Below are 24832 nucleotides of genomic sequence, written 5' to 3'. Positions count from 1 at the left end.
GCTTACAGAACAAAATAGTTTCTCATTTAACAGTTACTACAAATGTTGCCCTATGACAATGGTTAACAATCTCACAACACATCAACAGTATCCTTACTCAACCTTGGGTTCCCTATCACCAGCTTCCTTCTCCCCTTCTGCTTTCTGGCCCTTGTCACTGGACTCCTATACCTTGTTAGTCTCATTTGGTTTTACGGGGCTGTCCACTCCCTAGCCTAGAAGTTTTGCTGAAAACTGTCCACCATGGGTGACCCTGATGGTATCTGAAATACTAGTGGCATAGCCTCCAGCATCATAGCAACACACAAGCTGTCAGTATGACAAACTCACAAATGGGTGGTTGATTTCAACAGAACACGACTAAAATTCAAGCACAAACTCTGAAACTTCTAACTGTTCCTTCTACACAGCCATTTCTTTCTGACTAAAACTCTTGGTTTCTCAAAAATATTTTCCTAACTTATTAGTGAACTGCTCCAATGACTTTGATAATCTTGATCTATTTCGGAAATAACTGTGGTCTGTATTTTCCAAGTTACCTTAAAAAAAAAATCAATGTAAACTAAGACTCCACTAATGAAAAACCAACTAGTCATTGTTACAATTGGTCTTTTTATCCCCCCTACTAAATTTTCCATTTTGCTATTCATTTATACCCTCGGGCTTTCTGATTAAAAACATCCAATCTCAGGTTATTTTCTATCAAATGCTACACTGCTGGCTGTCTTACACTATTCGTTCTGTTCTTCCAGATCCAAAATTCAATTTTTTTATATTATCATTCGTCCTTCAGTAATCGAGAACACGAAGTGTCACTCTTCTTTCGTGTTCTCAGAAAATCTTTCATTACTCCCTAATACTCTTTCCACCTGATTTACCACCTACTCTCTTTAATCTAGGACTATAGCAGCTGTTATTTAACGGATCACCTGGGGATCTTGTTAAAATGCAGACTGATTCACTAGATCTAGGGTGAGCCTAGATTCTGCCTTTCTACCAGTTTCCAGATGCTGCTGGTCCATTGAAAATACTTTGAATAGCAAAGCCTTATGCTCTAGTTGTTTAAACGTCTTAACTCTTTTCTCTTTTTCTTCTGACTTTTATGCCAGAGATGATTTAACTCATGGTAGAAAAGAATCTATCACTGAACTTGGAATTCATTAGTGAATTATTCAATCCAAAGATAAACAACAGTTTTCAAAGTTTTCTGTAATGCTAACTTACTGCACACTTTTATTAAAGTCATTCTCTTCTCTGCAAAAACCATTTTCCTATAATGAAAAATCTTCATGAAATCCACTTACATCATCCTCCTCACCACCATCTTCATCCTTATCCTTCTTCTTCTTGTCTTTTGGGGGAGGAATAAAGTGGGTCATCTGAATACAGTCTTCCAGAAAATATTCTGTCAGGAACAATCCAGTCATGTAAGTACTATCAATTTTCAGAATGGAGCAGTTTTAAACTCAGCTGCTAATTTATGATTACCTTAAAACCTTTCAATCTAACTCTTCACAACTGCCAAGAAATTCCAGTGGTAACAGTCTTTTGTCCCCAGTGTCCACCTCTCTTAGACTTTCAAGAATGGTAAGGTATCTATGTTCCCACAAAGGCAGTTGGGGTATGCTTTGTGCACAATGTTCAACCAAACATTTATGGAATGCCTATTGTGCAGAAGCAGTATGTTATATACTCTAAAGTGAATATAAAACTGTCTCTAAAAGAACAAAGTGTGGTACGGGAGTTATACATGGAAAGAAAGAATCTCAATACAATAATGTACCACAGTCTACTCCTTTCTCTATCAGGATGCACACATAAAATGGGTTCCTGTTAGTTCTTACTCTGAAGAGGGATCTCAATGCAAAGACTGGAAGATCTGCTGACTAATTATGCCTAAGGTTCTCTGACGGTCCCAGAAGAGTCTCTATAATCTAAAAACTCCCCTTCTAGACCCTAACAGCCCCGAAGTGCCATTCTTATCACATTAGTAAACACACATACTATCAACAGTACTCATGACTGATGATGTTAAACCTGGTCACCTGACCATAGAAGTGTTTTGCCAAGTTTCCCCATAATAAAGTTACTCCTCTCCTCCTCCCCCGCTTTCATTCTTTACTCTTTTTAAGCACAGTCCACTCAAGGGATGGGGAGTTAAGTCCCACTTTTTCTAAGGTGGAGGAGACAGTACCCAATTAATTACCTGGAATTTTTCTATATGGGAGATTTGTTTCTATGCCCCACTTATTTATATCAGTATAGACTCATGAATAGCTATCTTATACTCTGGGTTATAATCCAGTACTATGTTATTTTTATTTTTCTGCCCAAATTGTTCCAGCTTTGGCCATTGGGAGCTCTTTTGTGTTAGTACCTGTGTCCCTCTGACCCCTTTGTCTATGGCTTCTGTGTCATTCTGTCTCTGTTACTGTGGGCTTTTTTTTTTTTTTTTAAAAAAAAAAAGTACTCCCTTACTTTCTGATACTACAAAATGCTGCAGGCTTATCTTGTATATCCCCTGCCCCAACTCCAGCATGAGTCATTTCTCCAAGAAGTTCTGGTTCCTTTTACTGCAGAATGGTATTAGAAACCAAAATCTTGGTGCGAGGCATGATCCTTGCTCCTAGAGTATCATGACTTTTAGGCCCTCTCTGCACAAAGAACTGTATGTACGTACATTTAAGAAATATATATATACTAACCATGTATACATATACATCTATAATTATTTCTACATTTCTGTAACTATCCATTGGCTAAAATATATGTAATTATTTCTATAACTACCCACATTTGCTAAACATGAGTTTATACTGATGTCTCTGACTGCAATCCAGTACCACACGTTTCATTCTAGTCTTCCCCTCTACTTACCTGTAACCTCTCACTCCAACAGTAAGAAACCTGGCTCCCACCACCATCGACCACCCCATTCACTTATTTTTTCAATCCCAGTATACATGTACAGCCGTTCCAGAATTGTTAACACATATCCCCATAAGAAACAACTCCACTGGCTTTATTTCACAGCTACTCTTCAAAAATTAGCACCCCAAAAGAGCCATTCATCATTTCATACCCAGAATGCTAATCTCTTAGCTTATTCTCATGTCCTTAATTAGATTTTACCATAATTCATTTTTTTAAAATTAAGCTCCTAGATGACTGTCCTAGAAAATGTGATGATAACATCTCTAAAGAAACTAAAGAAGCTCTTTCTTGTCTATAAGAAAATCAAACTCTCCTGGCTTGACCTTGAAATATTCACCTTAATCTCATTTCTCAATCTGCCTGCTCTGTCTCTAGGAAGGATTCTCTGGTTAATTTGACCCTGGATGCTTAAATTTTTAACAGAATTTCCCATGAACATCTACAGATGATATTGATTTAAACTTGACTGTATATTATAATTTTAGAACTTAAGTTTCGCTATGAGTAAAGGCCAGAAAATTTACTAGATGTGCAAACTCAAGTAGTGTATGAAACCTCATCTCCACTTCTCAGACTGTACTAAAAAATAAATACACTGTCTGGCTACAATCACTGGCAAAAAAACTCCTCAAGGATACTACAATGCATCTGATACTCTAAGTTGGCCTGTATTTTAAATGTCATTTAAAATATTCCTCTAATCTCCAGGATTAAGAAATTCCAAATGCCACAACACAAAAGATTTTCAACACCCCCCTCCTCCAATGATATTTACCTTGAACTGGGAAAGTCCTTCCGTAAACTTCAATAATGGGGCAATTGAAGAAATATTCACAGAACATGCTGGTATCAATAGTTGCAGACATGAGAACAATGCGAACTTCAGGGTAAGCCTGAACCACATCACGCAGCACTACCAAGAGGAAGTCAGTCTATTAAGACAAATGGGAAAAAAAATGCATAAAAAGTTAACACTCATGAGATGCATTTAAAAAGATTTCTTGAGTTATATAGCCACAAGACATCGGTGAAGTTCAGTTTCTTAGATGGCATGTAGAAGCAGAAGAAAAAGGATTACAGTGGGATGGAATAACAAAGTTTTAAGATCGGGTGTAGCCTAATAGCTCTGGAGATTAGAAATGGGTGCTATCTGGATAGGGAAAGTGGGGGAGAGAACATCATTAATGAGAGCAAGGAATTAATTTCAAAAATTTCAGTGGAATATAAATTTGTAGGTGCACAACTTCAACTAAGAAAAAGTAAAGGAAAAGCCCATGATGAGCCTAAAATTAGTTATCTAATCATTTGTAAGGCTAATTTAAAAATGCTAAAAGGTCAAATTTGGTTTCCTCAAACAAAATAGTGGCTGAGACATTTATTATTTTTAATAATATAAAACATCTATCAACTGTGAAGTCAATCACAAAAGAACAACAGCTATTCAGTCAGAAATACTTAATCCAGCTGATCAATTAGGCCAGCTCTTACTGATCAATGCAGTTATACTTAATTTACAACAAGTTGTCTTCACTTTTGGAATTCTGTAAGTTTAACTCTTTTAAATAAAAAAAGAAAGGTTTGATGGTCTTGCTAAAAAATTACTGACTCTTCATATAAAGGAGTTCAGTATCTTAGTAACTAAAGTTCATGGTTTTGATAGAAAATACATGGGGAAAGCAAAAAAGAAGCAATGACATTCCACTTTAGTTTGTCTCCATTCTGATACAGTATTAGTACCTTACCTGTAACTCTCAATTTACTTACATTAATGTCTCTTTCGTGTATTTCATCCACAATCACATGACTGATTCCTCGAATGCCTGCTTCCAGTTTTCTTAGGAGCACACCTTAGAGAAGAAAATAAGAGCAACAACTGGAGATGAGTTTCTATGCTTATTGAAGTAGAGCAGTATAGAAAAATGCAAAGCAGCAAATTTCTAGGCAATCAACTATGCTTCAACAAATACAACCCCAGCAGCATTTTAGGACAAAAACAACCCTAATATATATAAACTATTAAAATGGTGTTTAAGTGTACTCTGCAATACATTTGTTTAGCGAAAAGATTACTATAAGACACGTTTTGTTGTGTGTCGTTTAGTCAATTCAGACTCACAGTGACCCTATAAAACAGAATAGAACCACCACATAGGGTTTCTTAGGCTGAAATTTTTATGGGAGCAGATCGCCAAGTCTTTTCTCCTGCGGAGCAGCTGGTGGGTTCAAACTGCCGGCCTTTCGGTCAGCAGCCAAGCGCTTAACCATTGCACCACCAGGGCTCCTATGAAAAAACATAACCTCTATAAAGTTAAGCTGATTTCAGCAGGTACATCACGTACTCCAAAGAAGAAAAAAAATTTCCAAAAGTCCTATTTAAACAAGATTTCTGAAACTGGCTCCTTGATTTAATATTTCCAACCATCCTATGCTATTACCAAGTTCTCCAAACAATACAATACAAACCCCAAATGGAAGACCAAAGCACATTACTGACCTACAGTACAAAACATTATACTGGCATGAGGACGGGGAAGTATAGACTCAAATCGAACACTATAGCCACAGCTTTTTCCAGGCTCTTCTCCTCTCTCATATGCAACTCGCTCTGCCACAGACACTGCACTGATTCTCCTGGGCTGAGACAAGAAAAAAGAAAAGTGATTTAAAATCTACAAAATTGAAGTTCACTTATTAATGTCATTAAATTATTGCCAATATTGCTATCTGTTCTACTGCCAGCTCAGTAATTAACAGAAACAAGAAAAGCAACAATCAATATCTTTAGAAAGAGCCAAAATTTATTTTAAAAATTCTGGAAAATAAATTACCACCTAATTCTATGGCAGACATTTCAAAAACTACTGATTTTCATTTTACATATAATTTCATGGTTTCTACAGATAATAAAAAAGGAAATTCTACAATTTTTTGCCATTGGCCCAAACTCTTAATGATACTCCACAGTGATCTTCCATAGTAGTAGGAGAGGGGAGATAGCACATACGGGCAGCTTGTTATTGTTATTGCCTGCCACACTGAAGACACACTTTTAGAAAATTATTAAACTGAGATTTATGAGAATTATGAAGGTGAACAAATTCCTTTCTTACCGTATCTACTGTGACCACCCTTCATTATGTACAGATAGGACATTTATAAAAACGGAATGCTTTAAGTTGCCTTGATTTTTATGTTGTCAAAAAGTTCCTAATGACAATTTGTATTTTAATCCCTCACTTGAGAAAACTTTCTAAGTTTCATATAGAGTTAGTGCTTATATGACATTCCAGGATATGAAATGATTAATTGGGAAATCAGAGGTTCACAGAATCTTAAAAAAAAAAAAAACCCAAGCCAATAACTTCATTAGAGCTGTCAGTATTCTTGGAAACAGTTCAAACCATGATTAATATTCACATCCCTCATTCAACAGAGCCCCTTAAGCTATGGGGCTAGTAAAAAAATTCGGGTAAACGTATATCCATGTTTATCCTGCTCACAAGGACGAGAATGAAAACTGCCTTGGTGAATAGACTGTGTAGAATTTTTCTAACCTACTAGCTTATAATTGTGTCTGGTTTATGTGTCTTGATTTGCTAAACTATGTTAGTTTTTACTGACCACTACCTTCTTTATTAAACTATCCCTTTAATAACCTTATTTAGCAATGGATAAGGATATTCCTAGCTGGGCTACCATTTTCTTGAATTTCTCTGTAACTTCAGCTTTTAAGCAAAAGAGTTTCATAGAAACTACAGAAGTCCTAAGTTTCAACTCCTATAAGCCATACCAGCTGTTTAAATATTATTTTATGTATCTTCCTCATCCACAGACTTAATTAATGAGATCAAAATGAGGTAGAGGCAGCACTCTGCACCTCACTGACCTGAGTAACAGGGTTACATACAAGAATGAGCTCTACAGCTGTTTATCAAGAGAAGAGTTCTGCTATATACTTAAATCAAGGAATATGAAAATAAAGGTACAAAATACAAATGTTTTCTTGCCTTTTCAAGAATTTCCTTCTTAAATTCTGTAAGCAACAGGTAAACGCTCAAACCTATTATTATTTCCTTTCTCTATTTTGTTTCGGTTCCTATAGTTTTTAGTATTTCTATGCAAGAGCTGGCTTCTGAAAGAACTTCAATTAGGACATATGACTCTTCTGAGTTCTGTTTATATGCTATTGAGTACTCAGTGACTGCTTTATCACCTTGAGGCCACTTTAAAGTCTATCATCTTTGTAGTTTCCAGCTTTCCCCAACCATGAATATGGGCAGATGACATATCCCCATATCCCCTAAGCATTAACTATTTTAGTTCTTAACTCTATTGTCCCCAAAACACAACTGTCTTGAAATTCAAAGATACTACGATAGAGGTTGTTACAAATACAAGAGGTGCTTAAAAAAAAAAGATCTTCAGAAGCCCTGCCTTGAGTAAAATTTCCTTGAATATAAACAATATCATTATCAGATGACTATTCAAACAGCAAAGAAATAAATGATCTTGCTATTTCTTCTGTATTACTTTATATGCTTTTCTGACTTATCAGCTTCCAGTTTCCTCAAAAGCCTGGAATTAAACAAACACACACACTTAAAATATAAACTAAAAAGAAAGCGCTTCTTTCATTCAAACGTGATTTAGACTGGAAGTCAGCGCAATTTTCCGTGAGGGGAATACGGCACAAAGTGTATAGGAGTTAAAATATGCATATTCTTTGGTCCAACAATTCCACATCTAGAAATTTATCTCACTGAAAAAACAAACGTTAAAAGACAGATTCACAAGTATTCCCAAACCGTAATACAAAAATATTAGAAACAATCTAAAATCTCCCATCATTTAAGAATAAAGGGTGTATTTATAAAATGGAAAATTATGAAGCCATTAAAAAATTACAATGTAGCTCTAATACCGTACGTTGTTACACAGGGGGACAGACTAAAGATGGTGGGCATGTAGTTTCTGTACACAATAATGTCTGAAAAGATATACACCTAAAGAGTGATTACTTCTGGATGGTGGGATCCCGAGTGAGCTTTGGTTTCTGTAAAAATTTACTCATTTTCTACTTTTTCCTCAATAGTTATTCATTACTTTTATAAGAAAAAATAACCTGATTCTCATAATTCTTAGCTCATAAATATTTAAGATAGGCATTTTGTGTGGGAGAACACTGCTTAATGTAAGACTGCTGATAAATGTTTAGTATGTATCTCAGATTGCATGCCATCTGATAGCCTATGAAGAAGCTGCTCTACTTATCCCTTCAGTAATTTTTCCCTTTTTCCTTTGGTCTTCTATGCTTCAGTAATTGCTTTACATACTGTCCTACTGTGCATAAATACAAGGCGAGGCTCACAAGTAAAAAAATCTTCAACCTACAGCTGCAAAGCTACCTGTCCATATATGACTTAACTATTCCTCTCCACAAATAATTATAAAGAATCAAGACCTTCAGAATGATCAGAGTCAACATCTACATAACACGTTATTGCTGTTAGTTGCCATTAAGCCGACTCTGACTCATGGTGACTCCGTGTGTGCAGAGCAGATTGCTCCATAGGGTTTTTAAGGCTGTGATCTTTCAGAAGCAGATCGCCAGGCCTGTCTTCTGGGGCCTATGGTGGGTTTGAACTGCCAGCCTTCTGGCTAGTACTCGAGTGCTTAACCGTTTGCAACAACCAGGATCTCTTATTCCACTGTTGTTGTTAGGTGTTGTCGGGTCAATTTCAGTTTATAACAACCCCAAGAGACAGAAAAACTGTCCAATAAGGTTTGCTAGGCAGTAAACTTTATGGAAGCAGACCACCAGGTCTTTCTCCCATAGAGATGCCGTGTGGGTTCAAACCGCCAACCCATCAGTTAGCAGCAGAGTGCTAACAGTTGCACCACCAGGGCTCCTTTTTATCCCCTTACTTACTATAAAATAAAAGATGTAAAAGAAGTTAGTACATTTTCGGTTGTATGTGTGTTAACCGTAGCATGTTAGGTGGGAGTACAACTTCATAACTGTCTTTATATGGAGATTATGTATGGTTTAAAGAGGTGTATAGGTGCCAAGCTGATAAAGAGTGGACTGCGATGATTAATTTATGTGCCAACTTGGCTAGGCCAGGACTCTCAGTGTTATAACACCAGTAAAAACCACGGTAACATATACTCTTATTTGTGCTTTAGAACAATGGTGAGAAGGTATTTTTTTCATTCTAATAGATAAAAACATAAACCCAGAGAAGTTATTTTGCCTAAAGACACATTAGACTTAAGTCCAAATTTTCTTTACTCCCAATCCAATCCTTATTCCAATTATTCTGCCTTTTGTTGTAACTTTATGTTGAAGTTGGATTGTTAACATGTTAAAAATAACACAGGAGCCCCCAGTGGTTCGAAGAGTTAACACACTCAGCTGTTGACCGAAAGGCTGGAGGGTGAATCCATCAAGAGATGTCCTCGAGAAAGGCCAGGTGATCTATTTCTGAAAAATAAGCCACTGAAAACCCTACGGAACACAGTTCTACTCTGACACACATGGCATCACTAATTTACATGAGACTAGTTAGAAACTATTCGTGATAAAAGCAAAGGACTATATTCTTTACACCACTCCAACAGATTATTCTCTAAGACATGGGCTTTTCTTTCAATTTTCACTGCATATATGTGCCAACCTTGTTTTCTCTACAGAATCTTATCACCTTTACATGGAGTCCAGCCATAATAGTAGGTAGTTTCAAGTGATTATCTCTTCTTCACACTTTTGTCTGGTTTTATAGATTACCTGAAATAGCTAGTATCTATTGAGCACTCATTAGATCACTTGCTATGTGGATCAAAGTATATGCATATTTTAACTTTTATAAGACTTTCTACACCACTGGAGGTTGAAAACCCATCCCAAATTGTTCTTTTGCAGTATTCCAGGATCTGCGTCTTTGCTGTATCCCTTCTGACATTTACCCAGAACTGGAAAAGAACAGGTCCCAGAACTTTGTTCTTCTATTTCTTATCTGGATATTTAAACATGTGGTAATAGAACTAGACTGCAATCAAATACTTACGCTTCAAGATTCATAAGACACCTGATACAACAGAACATACCAGACTCAGCTTTCTCTGTTTTCTAAGTTTATTTTATATTAAGAACAGCTGTATCTTGAAATGATGGGGTGGATGCAGGATTGATGAAATAGTCACAGAAGATATTTAACATCTTGATTTAGATTCCATCAATTATAATTCATCTCTACGGTCAGAGAATAATTATTTCCCATTTTCAAAAATTTCTGCACTAGTTTTAGGTGGCTTGGGTATAGACAACCTGAAGGCACAGATTAATTTAGTGGGTTTGGTCGAGAATTTACATTGAGGTTGGTGACATGGTTAGGGGTGATAGTTTGAGTTAGTCTGTTTTATTCCAACTTGTGCTCTGTAACTTGGGATAACCCACTGCTCTATAATGTGGGATGATCCATCTCAACCAGACACATAAACAGCTAATACTAAGGTAATGACTTCCTGTGGTTTCCTATATATATGGCTAAAGTGGAAGAAAAAGGAAAAATGATACAACAGAATTACTACTACAAAAATTACTAATGTAATCTCAGGCTGTTTAAAGAAGCACAATATTTAAAAAAACAGGCAAACAGTAGCTCAATTATATTCTATAATGGCCAATCAGTATGCTCAGGTCTACTTTTCCTATTATGCTCAGCTCTATTTCTTGTATTACAAGTAGGATGCTGATGCATTCAGGAGTGAGTAACTAAATCTTACTCTCTACCTTTACAGCTAAACTATGGAAGTTGATAAGCCAAAGGAGAGCTACTAAGACACTACAGATTTTTTAGACTTTGAAGGCTTGTAACAGATATGAGGTCAGAGACTGATTTGGGGCAATCAGGAAAGCAGTATTAGAATGAAAAGATGGAAGCCACAGGATGTAGACCCAATGTGACAGTTCAGAGTCATTTGTCCAAAATCAGAAGACACAGGCTTGCATTACACAGGTAATATACTTCCACTCCACTGGCAATTTTCAAGCAGAAGTTAGGTAAACATTCATTACAAACATTCCATTTTGGGTAGGAAGACTGAATAATTCTCTTCCAACTCGATGATTCTACAATTTTATACTCCAAAAAAGCATAACACTTGGCCCACCATTCCACCCTGTAGTTCAGTGCTATACATTTGTTACAGCCTGTAATATAAAAACCTGTGCATTTTACAAATTAAGCAATTAGAAATGTCCAATTATTTGGGAAGGGACACAAGTTAGTAAATAACTAATACAAAACTGACAACACAAAGGGCCATTTTAATAAATAATCTAGCTTTAACAACTGGACTCTGGTAAGACAGGCAATGAAAAAAACATTTCTCACTTGGGCAGGAATTGGGGTGTATTCTACTTGTGACATGCAGACAATCTCTGTCTAGAAGACCTGTCTTTAGTTCATTTGTTAAATTATGCATTTCTACTTATATGCCTGCACAGTTTTTGAGACTAAAAATGGAGAGTGGTAGTGAGGCAGGAGGGCAGGGCAGAGCAGAGCTCAAGACTCCTCTCCTGTAAAATGGCACCATCTCGAAAATACTCCTCCTGAAAGACCGGGTAAGGATTTAGAGCAAGGATATTAGATAACCACAGTACTTGGAAACTTTCACCGTGAAGCAAAAGATCAACAGCCAGTTCTTGAGGGTGGGAGGGTCAAAGAACAGATTTTGGTAACAAAAAAGCTAAGAATCCTTTCCCTGAAAAATGTACATCATATTTTTCCAAATCTAAGATGTCATAAATCTTAAGATGCAACATTTATTCCTTCAGTACTTTTTTGTCAGGCTAAAAAATCTGACTCATAAAATACAGATATGCACCTCGATGTCAGAAATGTTAAAAAAGGAAGTATGGTTTGTACATATACACACAAATGTACATACAGAAACCTTTTTTTCTTTTTTTTAAAATCATTTCACGGTTCATGACCCTCCCTCAAGTGTCAATTATACACATCAGGTTAAGAATACCTACCCTAACTTAAGGTCTTAGCCTGCCTAACAGGTGGTATCTCTGGCTATTTGCAATGTTGTCCTTCTAAGTGCCAGAAGTACAGGGTTAGAGCTGTTCCCAACTGCTTCAACCTGAGAAACCTTGGGAAACCTAACTAGTTCTTCCCTAAGCACTGGGTCAAACTTGTAGGTTTTACTTCTTGCTGGTGAATACAATGTAGCTAAGAGGAAGGGTCCAGAAGCCAGATTGAGTTTGAATCTTAGTTCCACACATACTATGTTAACCTTAGACAATTTATTTAAGCTCTCTGTGTCTTAATTTCTGAGAGACACCAAATAAAATAATACCAGTATCTGAGTTAAAAATACCAATTATTTGAAATAGAACCAGACATTCAGTAAAAAGAAACCATTACCTGTTTTGCTGGCTTGCCTATTCTTATTCAGACTGGTTCTTACTAGGTAAGACAGGATCATTACTAGATAAGATTAGGTAAGACAAGATCAAGATTTAGATGTGAACTTAAGGAGAAAGAACTCTCAGTCTTGTCTGATTCTAGGCCCAAACCTCCCTCTAGCCTAGACAAAAAGAATCTTGTACATGGTTCAGTTTACCTAATCAGTGAAGGATACTGGAGATTGGAATAAGACTCAAGTTCTTTTTTATTCCCTCCTTTTCTTTTTTTTTTTTTACTTTTTGTTGTTGGTTCTTTTTTTTTTTTTATTGTTGTAGTTTAAGTGAAAGTTTACAATTAAAGTTAGTCTCTCTCATACAAAAATTTATATATACATCCCCCCCTTAAATTTTAAAGAGCCTAATCCTCTACCACCCTCACAATCTTTGTGGCTACAAAGGGGAGCTGAGCAAAGAAACAGGAATCAGTCTGTCCTCTAGGCATTTCTACCTCTCAAACCCTATCCATAGAAGACACATCTGATAGACGGCTTGCTACTTACCTGAGTTACTACAATATTACACTCTGCTGCTCGGTCATTCTGGATAAAGTCATCTAGAATGAACTGCGGCACCTGTGTGGTTTTACCACATCCAGTAGCACCTCGAATAATGACAACTGAATTTTGACTAATTGCGTCCAGGATTTCATTTTCAAATTTCTTCACAGGCAGTAACTCTCTCTCCTGCAAGATCTGTATTAGGAAAGTTACATCTCAGTCAAATTTCTAACAACATACACATTAGAAGCAACTATCTTAATCCTAAAATTCCATCTCTAAAAAAACTTACTCCATTCTTCTGGCTTAATACTCAAATATATTTTTTTTTCCATAGAAGTATATATATCTCTCTAACAGAACTGTCTCTTTTCACTGAGAATCTAGCATGTGGCCTTGTCCATACCTTTATTTTTCCTCTCTCCCTGAACACAACATGTGCATTTCCTTTCTTCTAACATTTTAATGTTAAATTTTATTTGAAAAATACCGAAAAACATTCCCCCTCCAAAAAAATTACTACTCAAAATCTTCCACTTAAATTATAAAAACAAAAAAGTAAAATTCTCTCCCACGCCCTTAATTTACAACAACTGCCTTCAGAAGTAACTAGTATTAGCAGTTTGGCACATTTTTTTCTACCCTCCTAGAAAGGACAGACTACATTATTCATGGTACTTTTGCCCATGCATACAAAGTTCTGAAGCTCTGAGCACCATTTGTCTAAATAGTTTACAGACTTACTCCTTGCAAATTACGATCCTGTTCCAACTGGTACATTAGTTCATTCTTGAGGTCAGTGCTTATTTGTTCTGGAGTAGCCTATAAAAATGGGAAGGCAAGTTGAAACAAAAGCACATTAACTCAGCTTTTAAACTGGATCCATGTTTTACCTAGACATCCTGATGAAGTGTATCTGAGAGTAAAACACAAGAGTCTGATCTCAAGAACGATGATGCACTCACATAAGCCAGGGGGCCCTCATCAATGTTGCTACTAGTCCAAGGATTCCAGTTGGATTGTGGAGGTGACCAAGGAACCACACCCATTTGATTTTGTCGCTGAGATGGTTCAAAGTGTGCCAGTTTGTCAATGTTGAGTAAAACTGGCACAGACGGATCCTCAGGCTATTAAAAAAAAAAAAAGAACAAAAAAAGCAATAGTATTAAGAGCTGCTTGTCTGACTACAGAAGTTATATGCAAAGGTAAACTAAATAGCCATATGCTTACTGGTGGCACGATCTCAAGATTCAGCTCTTGAACGACGTTTTGCAGCTGATGCTCCAAGTCTTGAGAGAGGTTAACTTTGTAGGGCTCCAACTACAGAAAAAGTGTAATCACAAAAATCATGTAACACAACTATGAGCACTACTCAAATCTACTATCACAGGTTAAGGTATTAATTCTATAGACTCACTGTCTCTCCTTCTTTCTTCTTTGTAAGTCCAGAGTACGCTTCAATCACTCCAAGATGGTAGAGTTGCCTAACAAGCGACAGGGCACAGGACTGTGCTGCCAGTTTCTTATTTGATCCATGTTCACGTGCGAAAATCCCTAAGATGTAAGGTCAAGGTTACCAAAGACAGAAGGATAAATCCCCTGAGTAAAGAAACATTTTATTACAAACTAGTGGCTTTGGTACAAAAGAAGCCCCAAATAGAATACGCCATAGGTTCCTTCTAAGTTTCTTTTCAATTTGCTAACCAAAAGCAACTCCAGAACAGAGTACCAACTAAATAACCATTCTTGTTTACAGACTGATATGAAGACACATACAAATCAATGTATGAAAGCAAATAACCTGTTTCAACAAAGCTGTCATCATCATTTGTCATTAAAACAGCAGAAATAAATATTCAGTTTAACTTTTCAAAAACAAAAAGATCAAAAAGCAAAACAATCAAAGGAATCAAAATAGGTCCTAAGTGGTCCTTTAGACCAGTGGTTGGCAAACCTTTTCTGTAAAGGGTCAGATAATATAGATCTTAGGCTTTGCGGGCCATATGTCTTGTCACAACTGTTAAGCTCTGCCTTTAAAGCATGAGAACAGCCATAAGCAATACTTAAACTAGGAGTTGACAAACTACACGCTTAGAAACTAAGAATGGTTTTTACGTCTTTAAAGAGTTATAAAAATAAAACAAGAATAACAATATGTGACCTGAAAAAATCTGAAGAATTTACTAGATGGTCTTTACAGAAAAAATTTTTGCCATCCCAACATAAACCAATGGGTGTAGCTGTGTTACAATCAAACTATTCATAAAACCAGGCAGCAGACTGTAGTTTGCTGACGCCAGCATTAGACTAAAGCTAGCAGTTACTCACATTCTTTAAGAAAATACTATGAGAAAGCTTCCTTTCCTTCCATAGCATTCAGCTTCAGGGGAGATGACTAGAAACCAAGGAAGGAGCACAAAAATACCTTCCTGCCTCATCAACCAACTCAGTCCGATTAATCTTGATGATGGGATCAATGGGCTGCCAGAAGTTAGATTTTCTTTACCCCCATCCACTCAAAACAACTAATTCTTAGACTCTAGGATACAAAATTTGACATTATCTCCTGGTGAACGATTCAAAGGTTTGATTCTGTCAGATACTCAGGGACAGATTACCCAATAAGCAAGGTAAGCACGTGCTTAGGGCATCAACAAAACAGGGGCACCAGTTGTTCAAAGCAAAAACCCACAGATGCCAAGCAGATAAGAAACAAGGAAAAGCAAGCACACAACAATGATTCAAGAAAGGCTCTATTCATTAACCTTATTATGTACGGAAGTAGATACTGTTTAGCAGCTTAACCGTGACAAATTCACTGAAGAATTTTTTTTAAGAGTAAAGAATAGAAAGAAATGTTTTTAATTATAACATGATGGAGATGAAAGATTTATCTAAAATTAAAATAACTTATTGTAATATTTGTTTTCTGATTGTTAAGTTTTCTTTTATGACATCTTTTCATTTGTTCCTTTATAATTATAGCATTTATTACAAAATAAGCATCAGAAGTGAAGTATGAGCCACGCAGATCAAAATCGGTGAAACTCAATTTTGCATTGTGGGAGATAAGTGGATTTTATACTGACTGTTGAAACAACTAACTTCACTGACTCATCTTCTTTACTGTAGAATATGTGGAATATTCTTTTTGTAGAAAATGTGGTATATATTAAAAATCTTAGTACCCTGTATCCACTAATAATTTTATAATCCAGTTCATCTCATTCCGCTAAAACAGCATACGCCATTTTTGCGTTCAATCACTAATAATATAGTCATATTTAAAAAGAAGTTACATCAAGGAGAGCTAAGACACACATGTATATGTCTAATTCACATATCCCATTCAAACGCATGAGTAAGCAGAGGAGGGAGCAGCACAGACTATCAATGCTTAGGGCTCTCACATGCCTTAATCCAGCTCTGCATATACTAAGTTTAAATCATTCATGTTAGTCACAGAATTCTCAAGCTGAAAAGAATCTCAGACAGTTTCTCTCAATTTGAAAATAAGTAAACTGAGCACTAGTAATGTAAGATGTGATTTTTTCAAAGCCACAAAAGTTCTTAGTGGCAAAATCAGTCAGGTGTGCTAGTTCCTTATCTTTTAACACACTGCCTGCCATAAGCTTACTGGGTAAGACTACACACACCGTATTTTAGCTTTCTTACCTCCTTTATGAATAACTCCCATCTATCCTCAGGCTTCTAATCCTATTGTCTGATTTACTCCTTTCTAAATTTCATCTCACTAGTTTTACCTGAACAAACTGAAAGAACACTTTTATGAAGAAAGATAAAAAAATGTTTCAAAGTTCTTTGAAACTGACAGAATTTTACCCTTTCAAATACTGTACTAACATGAATTTTCTCTTCTCATGTGCAAACTGGTAGGCTGGGCCCTCTAATTCATACAATTATCCTACATGCTACCAAATATCATGTGCTCTTTCAATTAATAAAGTTTAACACATACGTAGGTCAAGACTTTAATGTAAAGACTACTGCTCTATACAAAGACACAGAACATCAGAGAAGCAGTAACACTTACTTCTGCCCAGCTGCTTGATATAAATGGTCATTTCTGCAATAAAACTCCTGTAACAACATATACAAACAAGGTTAGGAATTTTACTGTTGGGAATTTCTTAATCCAGGATTCCCAAATCAGGCAGGCTTTCCAACTGCTTAGGCAAATCACAGCAAAAACACCACTGTACAATTTATGCCTGTTCAATTCTAGAGTAAATGAAGTACATAAACTTCAAATAATATACAACATGGCATGAGACAGCTATAATCAAAGCTGATACGCCAATTGTTCTTGAAAATGTTAGGGTTTTAGATTCTGTATTTACTTGCTCTTATTGTAAAGATTAGCATCTGAGTATCTAGAACACATTCAATGAGAAGGAATCTTCCACTTAGCTTGGGGCAAGAAATAAAGTAGGCCCCAAACTCTTCAAATTACAGTTTGTGATTATCTTAAGATTCCTTTACATAGGCTGCCGATTAATAACTGCAACTGTTAAGCTAAATATATGCATCCATGCACACATACACATGCACATACAAGTACTCTGTGCACATCAGTGGCTCCTTAGGCAGATTCTGGGATCTGCCTGCAGTTGGAAGCAGCCCTTGGTAACAAAAAATTCAGCCCATCATTATCACATTTATTTAAATCAGGTCCTGGAGAACAACAGTTTTGAACATTATAGCTAAAACTGCTAGCAGATTCTAGGGAATAAATTTAGGTTTTAGCAAGGGGAGAACTGCTCTCTGAAAATTATGCATTCTGGTCCTTCCACTGCTTGGGTACATTCTAACCTTGACTTTGTGCTGTGAATAAAAGGTTAGATGAGGCTTTAAAAAAAAAAAAAAGTTAGGCTCCTTCCTATACCTCTTGTGAACTGACCTTCAGGCACAGCGGCTTCAGGGGTCAAAGGCCACTGGCTTTCAGGGAAACAACATCCACCCTTTCATTAATGACACCGATGCCAGTATGTTTCTCAGCCAGGCTTAAAGTCAGCACTCAATCTCATTCTCCTCCACCTAGGGGGAACAGCGACACCAGAAATCAGTTTACAATAGTTTCCCATGTGATTGCTTAGTTCAGCCTAAGCAGCAGCACATGTGTGTATGAACACAGACCTCTGGTGTTGCTGTCTGTTATGCCTTTAAGTAAAGGACATACAAGGAGCAATGCTGTCTTAGATTGCCAGTGGAACCCCCAATTGTCTTTGCTGCCTTCCACCATTGTCATATCCTGAATTCTTCAATTCTTTGTACCAGAAACTAATAAGGTACTGATATCAAAAAATGCTTGCAACAATGAGCTTCAGGCACACTGAGGTATCTTGTTTTTAAAGTTGCCAAGTGCTAAGCTCAATCAGTTCAAAAGGAAAATATATTTAAGAAAACAAATCAACAAATTCATTTTTCCTCTGAAGGTTAAAAAAAATTTTCTGACACATGAAATACAGTATTTGAGAATTCAGGATTGAACAGAACAGTGGGAAGAAGCAGGGGGAACCATGATTTGAACATCATTTTGACCACAGTGTCAAAGTTTTATTTCAGTAATAATTATTTTAGAATGGCTAGATGCATCTGAAGGAGAACATCTTGATTTTCAAGGGAAGAATTTTTAATGTATTTGAATAATTTGTCATATAATTAAACAGCGAATTGAATCATCCAGAACCTCCCTCTCTTCCCATAAAAATAGTGCCCCCCAGAAGAGTCTAATCTATATGAGCCTTCCTGGGAGTAATTAACTACTACACCCTGGAATGCTCTCAGGAAGAACAGCAAGCAGGCTGAGAAACATACTGTCACTGTTACAACCTCCCTTTATGTTCAGTTTTAAACATAACAAAAAAATACATGCTAATTTAATCCATACAAGAAGACAGAGGCTATCCTTTTTCAGCTTTATAATAAGTTCTTAAGTTTCAACAACAGGACTCCTATGAGAGCTGACAACTTTCAAAGCTGAAGTGAAACGTAGATGCACATCAAGACGCAATCCAATCTACCTCTGAGACTCTTAAACTTAAGGGTTTAACCAACCCATTAAAGAAACAACACAGTTCCTTATAAAGATACCACTGTGAACAAAACCACCACCTCTGGCTGGTTAAGTGAATTAGGGACAAACCACCACTCATCACGTGAGAACCTTAAAAGTTTAGCAACACAAACAGATTTCTGCAGAAGGATGAGCTTCTTACACAACTAAATCACACTCAAGTGAAAACTATGGTAAACTGCACACTACAAATCAATGACAATAATTTTTGTCCAAAATAGGATATTCTTTCCAACAGTTCTCTCTAATCTACATACTGAACCAGCTAACAGTACAACAATGGAACATATTCAACCCCAACTTATTATAGAAAGGAAAGAGCGAAACAAGCAAACCTGTTGTGATCAGGACCCACTTGGGTGTACTTATATTCTCCTTGAATCTTTTCTTTTTGGAAATATTGGTTCAGACGAGCCTTAGCATTTTCCAAGGTCCAGTTTCCATGAAGCCCAGCATTTAAATCCACTTCTTCCGATTCTAGAGTCTAATGAATCAATGGTAATTAGATTTTGCTGCACTGATTTTACTTTAGGCATGCATATTTAAGGATCAGAAATTTATAACAATACCTTCTTTGTACCACCCTTTACACTACAAAACCTGTTTTTAATAGTTTCTAGTACTAATCAAAATTGAACAAGAATTAGTTTTTACTGCATCTGAAGGCCCAATAGTATAAACAAGCCACTAGTTAATGTACTCAATTTAAATAATTCCTATAAAACCCCTGGCAGATTATTTTGGCTTCTTCCTAACACTTAATTTTTAAATTGAGTGGAAAAATAAGCTGTGCTATCAAGACATTTTTACTGTGAGTGCCCATGAAATGAAGTTTCTTAAGATAATTACAGATTACAGACAAGGAAACCTTTTATTACTATCAGGAAAAACACTGTTGTTTCATACGAATTCCACTGACCAGATTTAATGGGCAGTTTATGGTGACTTATGAGGCGAAGCAGTCTCAAATAAACACTTAAAAGAATCCTCAAATTATTAATTTGTGAACATCCTAAACCTTGCTGTGTAGTATGTCCCAAAATCACATTCCCAGAGATGCAATACAGGGCAGTAGCCTTACCGCTTGTGCTTCTTGTTCCTCCTTCCTTGAGTAGTAATCCTTTAAGTTGGCTCCCCGATCCCAGGTGGGCCCAGACACACCATAGCCAGAGGCTCCAACTCCAGAATTATTTTCTATAAAGATTTTTTGCTTAATGAGTCAAACTGTAAAAAAAACTCCTAAATTTTTTAACTGTGATTTAAGTTAGTTTACAGAGTAAATTAGTTTCTCATTAAACAGTTAATACACAAACTGTTTTGTGACACTGACTGCCAACCCCACGACATGTCAACACTCCCCTTCTCCACCCCAGGTTCCCTGTTTTCCATTTGCCCAGTTTTCTTGTCCCTTCCTGCATTCTTGTCTTTGGTTTTGGGCTGGTGTGCCCATTAGTCTCATGTACATGACTAAACTATAAAGCACGTCCCTCACGTGTGTTATTGTTGGCCCTACAGACCTGTCTAATCTTTGGCTAACGGCTGAACATCAGCAGTAACTTCAGTACTAAGTTAAAAGGGCATCCCAGGGGCCATACTCTCGGGGATTCTCTGTCAGACCAGCAAGCCTGATCTTTTTTGTGTGAGTGAATTTGAATTTTGTTCTACATTTTTCTCCTGCTCTGCCCAGTACCCTGTATTGTGATCCCTGTCAGAAGCTGGTGGTGATAACCGGGCACCATTTAGTTGTTCTGGGCTCAGTCTGGTGGAGGTTGTGGTAGTTGCAGGAACTCCTAAATATTTTGTTTAAAGAGTTTCTATTTTGCTTTTGGCACTCCATGATTGGAAATCCAAGGTTTCAATTATTTGGAAAGGGGCTCAAAATGTCTAAGACATACATGAAAAGTGATGGCTGATGCGTACAGGTCTAAATTACATATCCCAAGGCTGGTATGCAGCGGGAAGCTACTTTACTAGTGAATGACATTAAGTGACAGACATCTAGCACACAGATCAACGTAGCTTTTTTCTCAATTTGTTCAATATGTAATAACTGGTTAAATAGGAAAACTATTTACCATACTGGCTAAACATGACCCTGAAAACAAAGTTAACTACTAGTGTTGGTGATGAAAATAAAGAGAAGCTCAAGAAGTATAAAGAAGTGATGAATCTTGATGAGAGCAGAATAACTGAAAAGAGCAGCTAGCCATTGACTGTTAATTCTACTAAGTTAATTATACACGTATTTTTTTCCTTTACTCCTCAAAACAATTTTGAGGCAGATACTACTGCTATTCCCATCATAAATACTGGATTTGAGCCACAATCTGACCAATAGCCTAGCTAATCTACCCTACAGTGGACACCCCAATAAAAGTTTTGGCTATATCAAAGAGTAAAATATAGACTTCGGCAAAGACTTGGATTCATAAGGTAAATAAACAAGCCCGTATTTGGTAGAAATAAGTTAAAAACAAGACGGGGCAATTCATAAGACCCCTTAACCAACTGTTGTAGCCTGTGCAAAACCTATTCAGATAAAATTTAGTAAAAGCTAACGACAGTAAAGAATTACGTTGTACCACATTTTATAAAACAAATTAAATGATCTGGTGGTATCTGCAAATGTATGAAGGCCTTGGGTTGTCTCTCGTAACATCACGAGTTTACTGCACTTATTTCTTTCTAACCAGTGAGAAAAAAGGGAATTAGAGATGATAACGAAGCAAGATTCGTGTATACTTTATTCTCGCGGTCATGCGCACACATTCAAGTCTCTTACCTGCCTTGAGGGCCAGATGTGGAGGAAGTGGTCCTCCCATGGTTGTGGGTAAACTTCCATCAGTACTTGCTGTGCCATCGGAAGAATCAGTAAGTGAAGGTGGAGGTGGTGCTATCTGCAAAAGGAAAAGTCAAGGCAGCGTCAGTGCTTTTGCTATCATGAGGACCAGTAAATTCTTCTAATACTAAAGGAGGCCCATGTGTAACATCTCCTTTCCCCCATAATCTTAACATCTTTATTTTTAGCAATCATAAAACCACTGAATTCTCATTTAAGGCAGAAAAGGGTAAGAGCAGTAAATACTATTCATAATCTCCCTTTTGGAGATGTGTCTATAACACACACACACACACACACACACAAAATGTGAGCACATACAATTTTTCCACAGAAAGTTATATGGATCAGTTTTTGCTGTATAGTAATCTACACTTTCCACTTAGTATCTTCTTTAATGCATTCAACGTTCAACAATAATTAGTTCAGTGTCTTTTAAATGCTAGACATTGTTCTGGGTGCTGGGATACAGCAATGAACAAGACAGACAGAAGCTCTGTCCTCAAAAAACTGTATTCTAATGGGAAGAGCTAAATATTAAGTATATATGTCAAGTGGAGACGAATACTACAGAGAAAAATAAAACAGGAAAGAAAAATAAGACTCTGAGAGGTCACTATTTTAAATAAGGTGATCAATGAAAGCCTCACTTGTAAGGTAACAGTTAAGAGACCTGAAGCAAATGAGGAGCCAATCAAGATCTGAGAAGAATACTGCAGAGGGAATATCAAGCTCCAAGGCAAATGCACAATATTTCACATTTATCTTCTACTTCTTTAAATACTGACCTTGTACCAATTTTGATGACTTACTACTCCATTGTATGGATATACTATAATTTACTCAACCAATAGCATGTTGATGGATATTCAGATTATAACCAGTTTTAAACAAATTGTAAAACTGCCACAAATACCTCTGTACTTAGGCTTATTTCCTTTAGGAAAAATTCATCAAAGTGAAATTCCTGGGTCAAAAGGCATCATCATTTTAAAAAGCACCATACTCTGCTACAGAAAGCTTGTTACCTTACATACTCACACAGCACTATATATGAGGACCAATTTTCCCATACCCTATCTAATGCTAATTTTACCTGTTAAACAATCTTAACTTTCGCTTTGTTTTTATAAAAGTAACCTCTTATTTTAATTTACATTTTTGTTGCCCATTATTCTCTCTGGATGTTCACTGTTCTCATTAACTTCTAAGAATTTTTAATATTTTAGAGCTATTTACCCTTTGTTATAAAAGTTGCAAATAGTTGGTTTCTTTGCTTTTTGTCCTTTTCACTTTCATTAATGTGCTTACTGCACTAAAGGGGTGTAGTATTTTTTGTTTTGTTTCTGAAGCCAAATCTAGTTTCTGCCTTTAGTGTCCTCCATAAAACAGTCGTTGGTATTCTAAAATCTGTCTGCATTATTTTTAAATTTTATTTTTGTTTCTTTTTACTTTGGAGCCAGTATAATTCAAATCTAGTTAGTATAAGACTAAAGTAATTCAAACTTTTATTAATATTGTATGTGGTAGAAAATAAGTTAGTCTTCCTTTCAGCTTTTTCCAATTGTTCTTGGGTATTCTTTTGACAATTATTTTTCATAATCAACTTTTTTGTCTAACTTCTAAAACAATGTTAAATTTATACAATTACTCAAGGAGAACTGATTTCTTTAAGGAGAACTGATTTCTTTATAATAACGAATTGAGTTTTACAATAATGAAACTTTCATCCAGAAACATGGTATGGCTCTACATTTAATCAAATCTTCTATCTGCTGAGAGAATTCTGGATGCTACCTTGTATTTCTGGCAAGTCTCACCTAAACATCTTTTCAAGGATATCTGGGCAGCAAATAGCCTTAGACTACAGACATACTATCTTCCTCTAGGGCAAAAGGGAGATCTGTTCTCTGACCAGGATAAGATGTTTATCATAAGTCAAAGGTTCAGAAGGTTTGCATAGGAGTCCCCTTTCAAGATTGGGGGGTTTCCTAATGTGGAAGAGAATATCAGCTTATCATGGAATCCAGACTTTCTGGAGCCACCAAGGCTGGATGAACCACTGAACTACTACCCCTGACCTCATCTTCAAACCGAACAGTAGTCTGGCGTAACTAGTAAGGAATATCTGCCTTGAGCTCTTTTCAAGAACTATCCTTTATGGATCAAACTGACAACAGCAACTCAAAAGAGTAGACGGGAACCTCAGGGGGCATTGAGCTTATCTTAAAGGCAGGAGATGGAACAATCTGGAAGAGGAGGACGACAATGGGTGCATAACTTGAAGAATGCAATCAATGTCACTGAATTGAACATGTCTAAATTGTTGAACTGGTGTATGTTCTCAGTAATAACAAAGACTGGGGGTTTTCTAAGCTGTGACACAAAGCCACCGCGTGCATGGCATCCACCTGGGCCTGCTCAACATTGCCTCTGTGGAATTTGGGGACAAAAGGAACTGGTGCAAACATGAAGCTCATGCTGCCTGCTATGTCACGAATAATAACAGTCTTTGCCTCTGACTTGGAAGTCTTGTGTCTTCTGCCAGGACCTATGAAAACGTGCAGGCTAAATTGTTAGCTTGTTAAGTATGGTAAAATCTTGGACCCTTCAGAGTTCTAGATACCATCCTTCAGTAAAAATTTGTTCTACTGGTCTTATCCACCACCAGCTGTCATCAAGTCGACTCCGACTCAAGGCAACCTCATGAGTGTTAAGAGTAAACTGTGCTCCATAGCGTTTTCAACGGCTGGTTTTTCAGAAGCAGATCGCCAGGCCCTTCTTCCTAGGCATCTCTAAGTAGACTCAAACCTCCAATCTTTTGGTTAGCAATAAAGCACATTAACAATGTGTACCACCCAAGGACTACCATTGGTCTCAGAGGCCCTACAAATTACATATTCTTAATTTCTTTACAATTTTTACTACTACTGTGAATACGATATTTTTCCAATTAATATTTTTGTGATGTTGATTTTTATATATTA

The 24832-nt window shown here is 36.6% G+C and overlaps 1 protein-coding gene across 2 annotated transcripts in view; it reads right to left on the bottom strand.

The window, feature by feature from the left end:
- Positions 1-24832, bottom strand: part of DHX9 (DExH-box helicase 9) — a 69946-nt gene that overhangs the window by 24107 nt on the left and 21007 nt on the right. Inside the window, exons 4-16 of one of the 2 annotated variants that reach the window (XM_023728114.1) lie at positions 21789-21903; positions 20088-20200; positions 19342-19490; positions 16964-17010; positions 14327-14463; positions 14140-14229; positions 13875-14036; positions 13654-13731; positions 12913-13104; positions 5429-5570; positions 4699-4781; positions 3710-3866; positions 1305-1405 (exon numbers count right to left, since the gene is read on the bottom strand). In XM_023728114.1, the coding sequence (XP_023583882.1) occupies positions 1305-1405; positions 3710-3866; positions 4699-4781; positions 5429-5570; positions 12913-13104; positions 13654-13731; positions 13875-14036; positions 14140-14229; positions 14327-14463; positions 16964-17010; positions 19342-19490; positions 20088-20200; positions 21789-21903 (1566 nt within the window). Of the gene's footprint in view, positions 1-1304; positions 1406-3709; positions 3867-4698; positions 4782-5428; positions 5571-12912; positions 13105-13653; positions 13732-13874; positions 14037-14139; positions 14230-14326; positions 14464-16963; positions 17011-17830; positions 17968-19341; positions 19491-20087; positions 20201-21788; positions 21904-24832 lie in introns of those variants that run through there. The other variant, XM_023728115.1, reaches the window with a different exon arrangement.

This window comes from Trichechus manatus, unplaced genomic scaffold (assembly GCF_000243295.1).
Source record: "Trichechus manatus latirostris isolate Lorelei unplaced genomic scaffold, TriManLat1.0 scaffold00021, whole genome shotgun sequence".
In the NCBI taxonomy this organism is placed as follows: Eukaryota; Metazoa; Chordata; class Mammalia; order Sirenia; family Trichechidae; genus Trichechus; species Trichechus manatus.
This window is presented reverse-complemented; position numbering and strand designations above follow the sequence as displayed.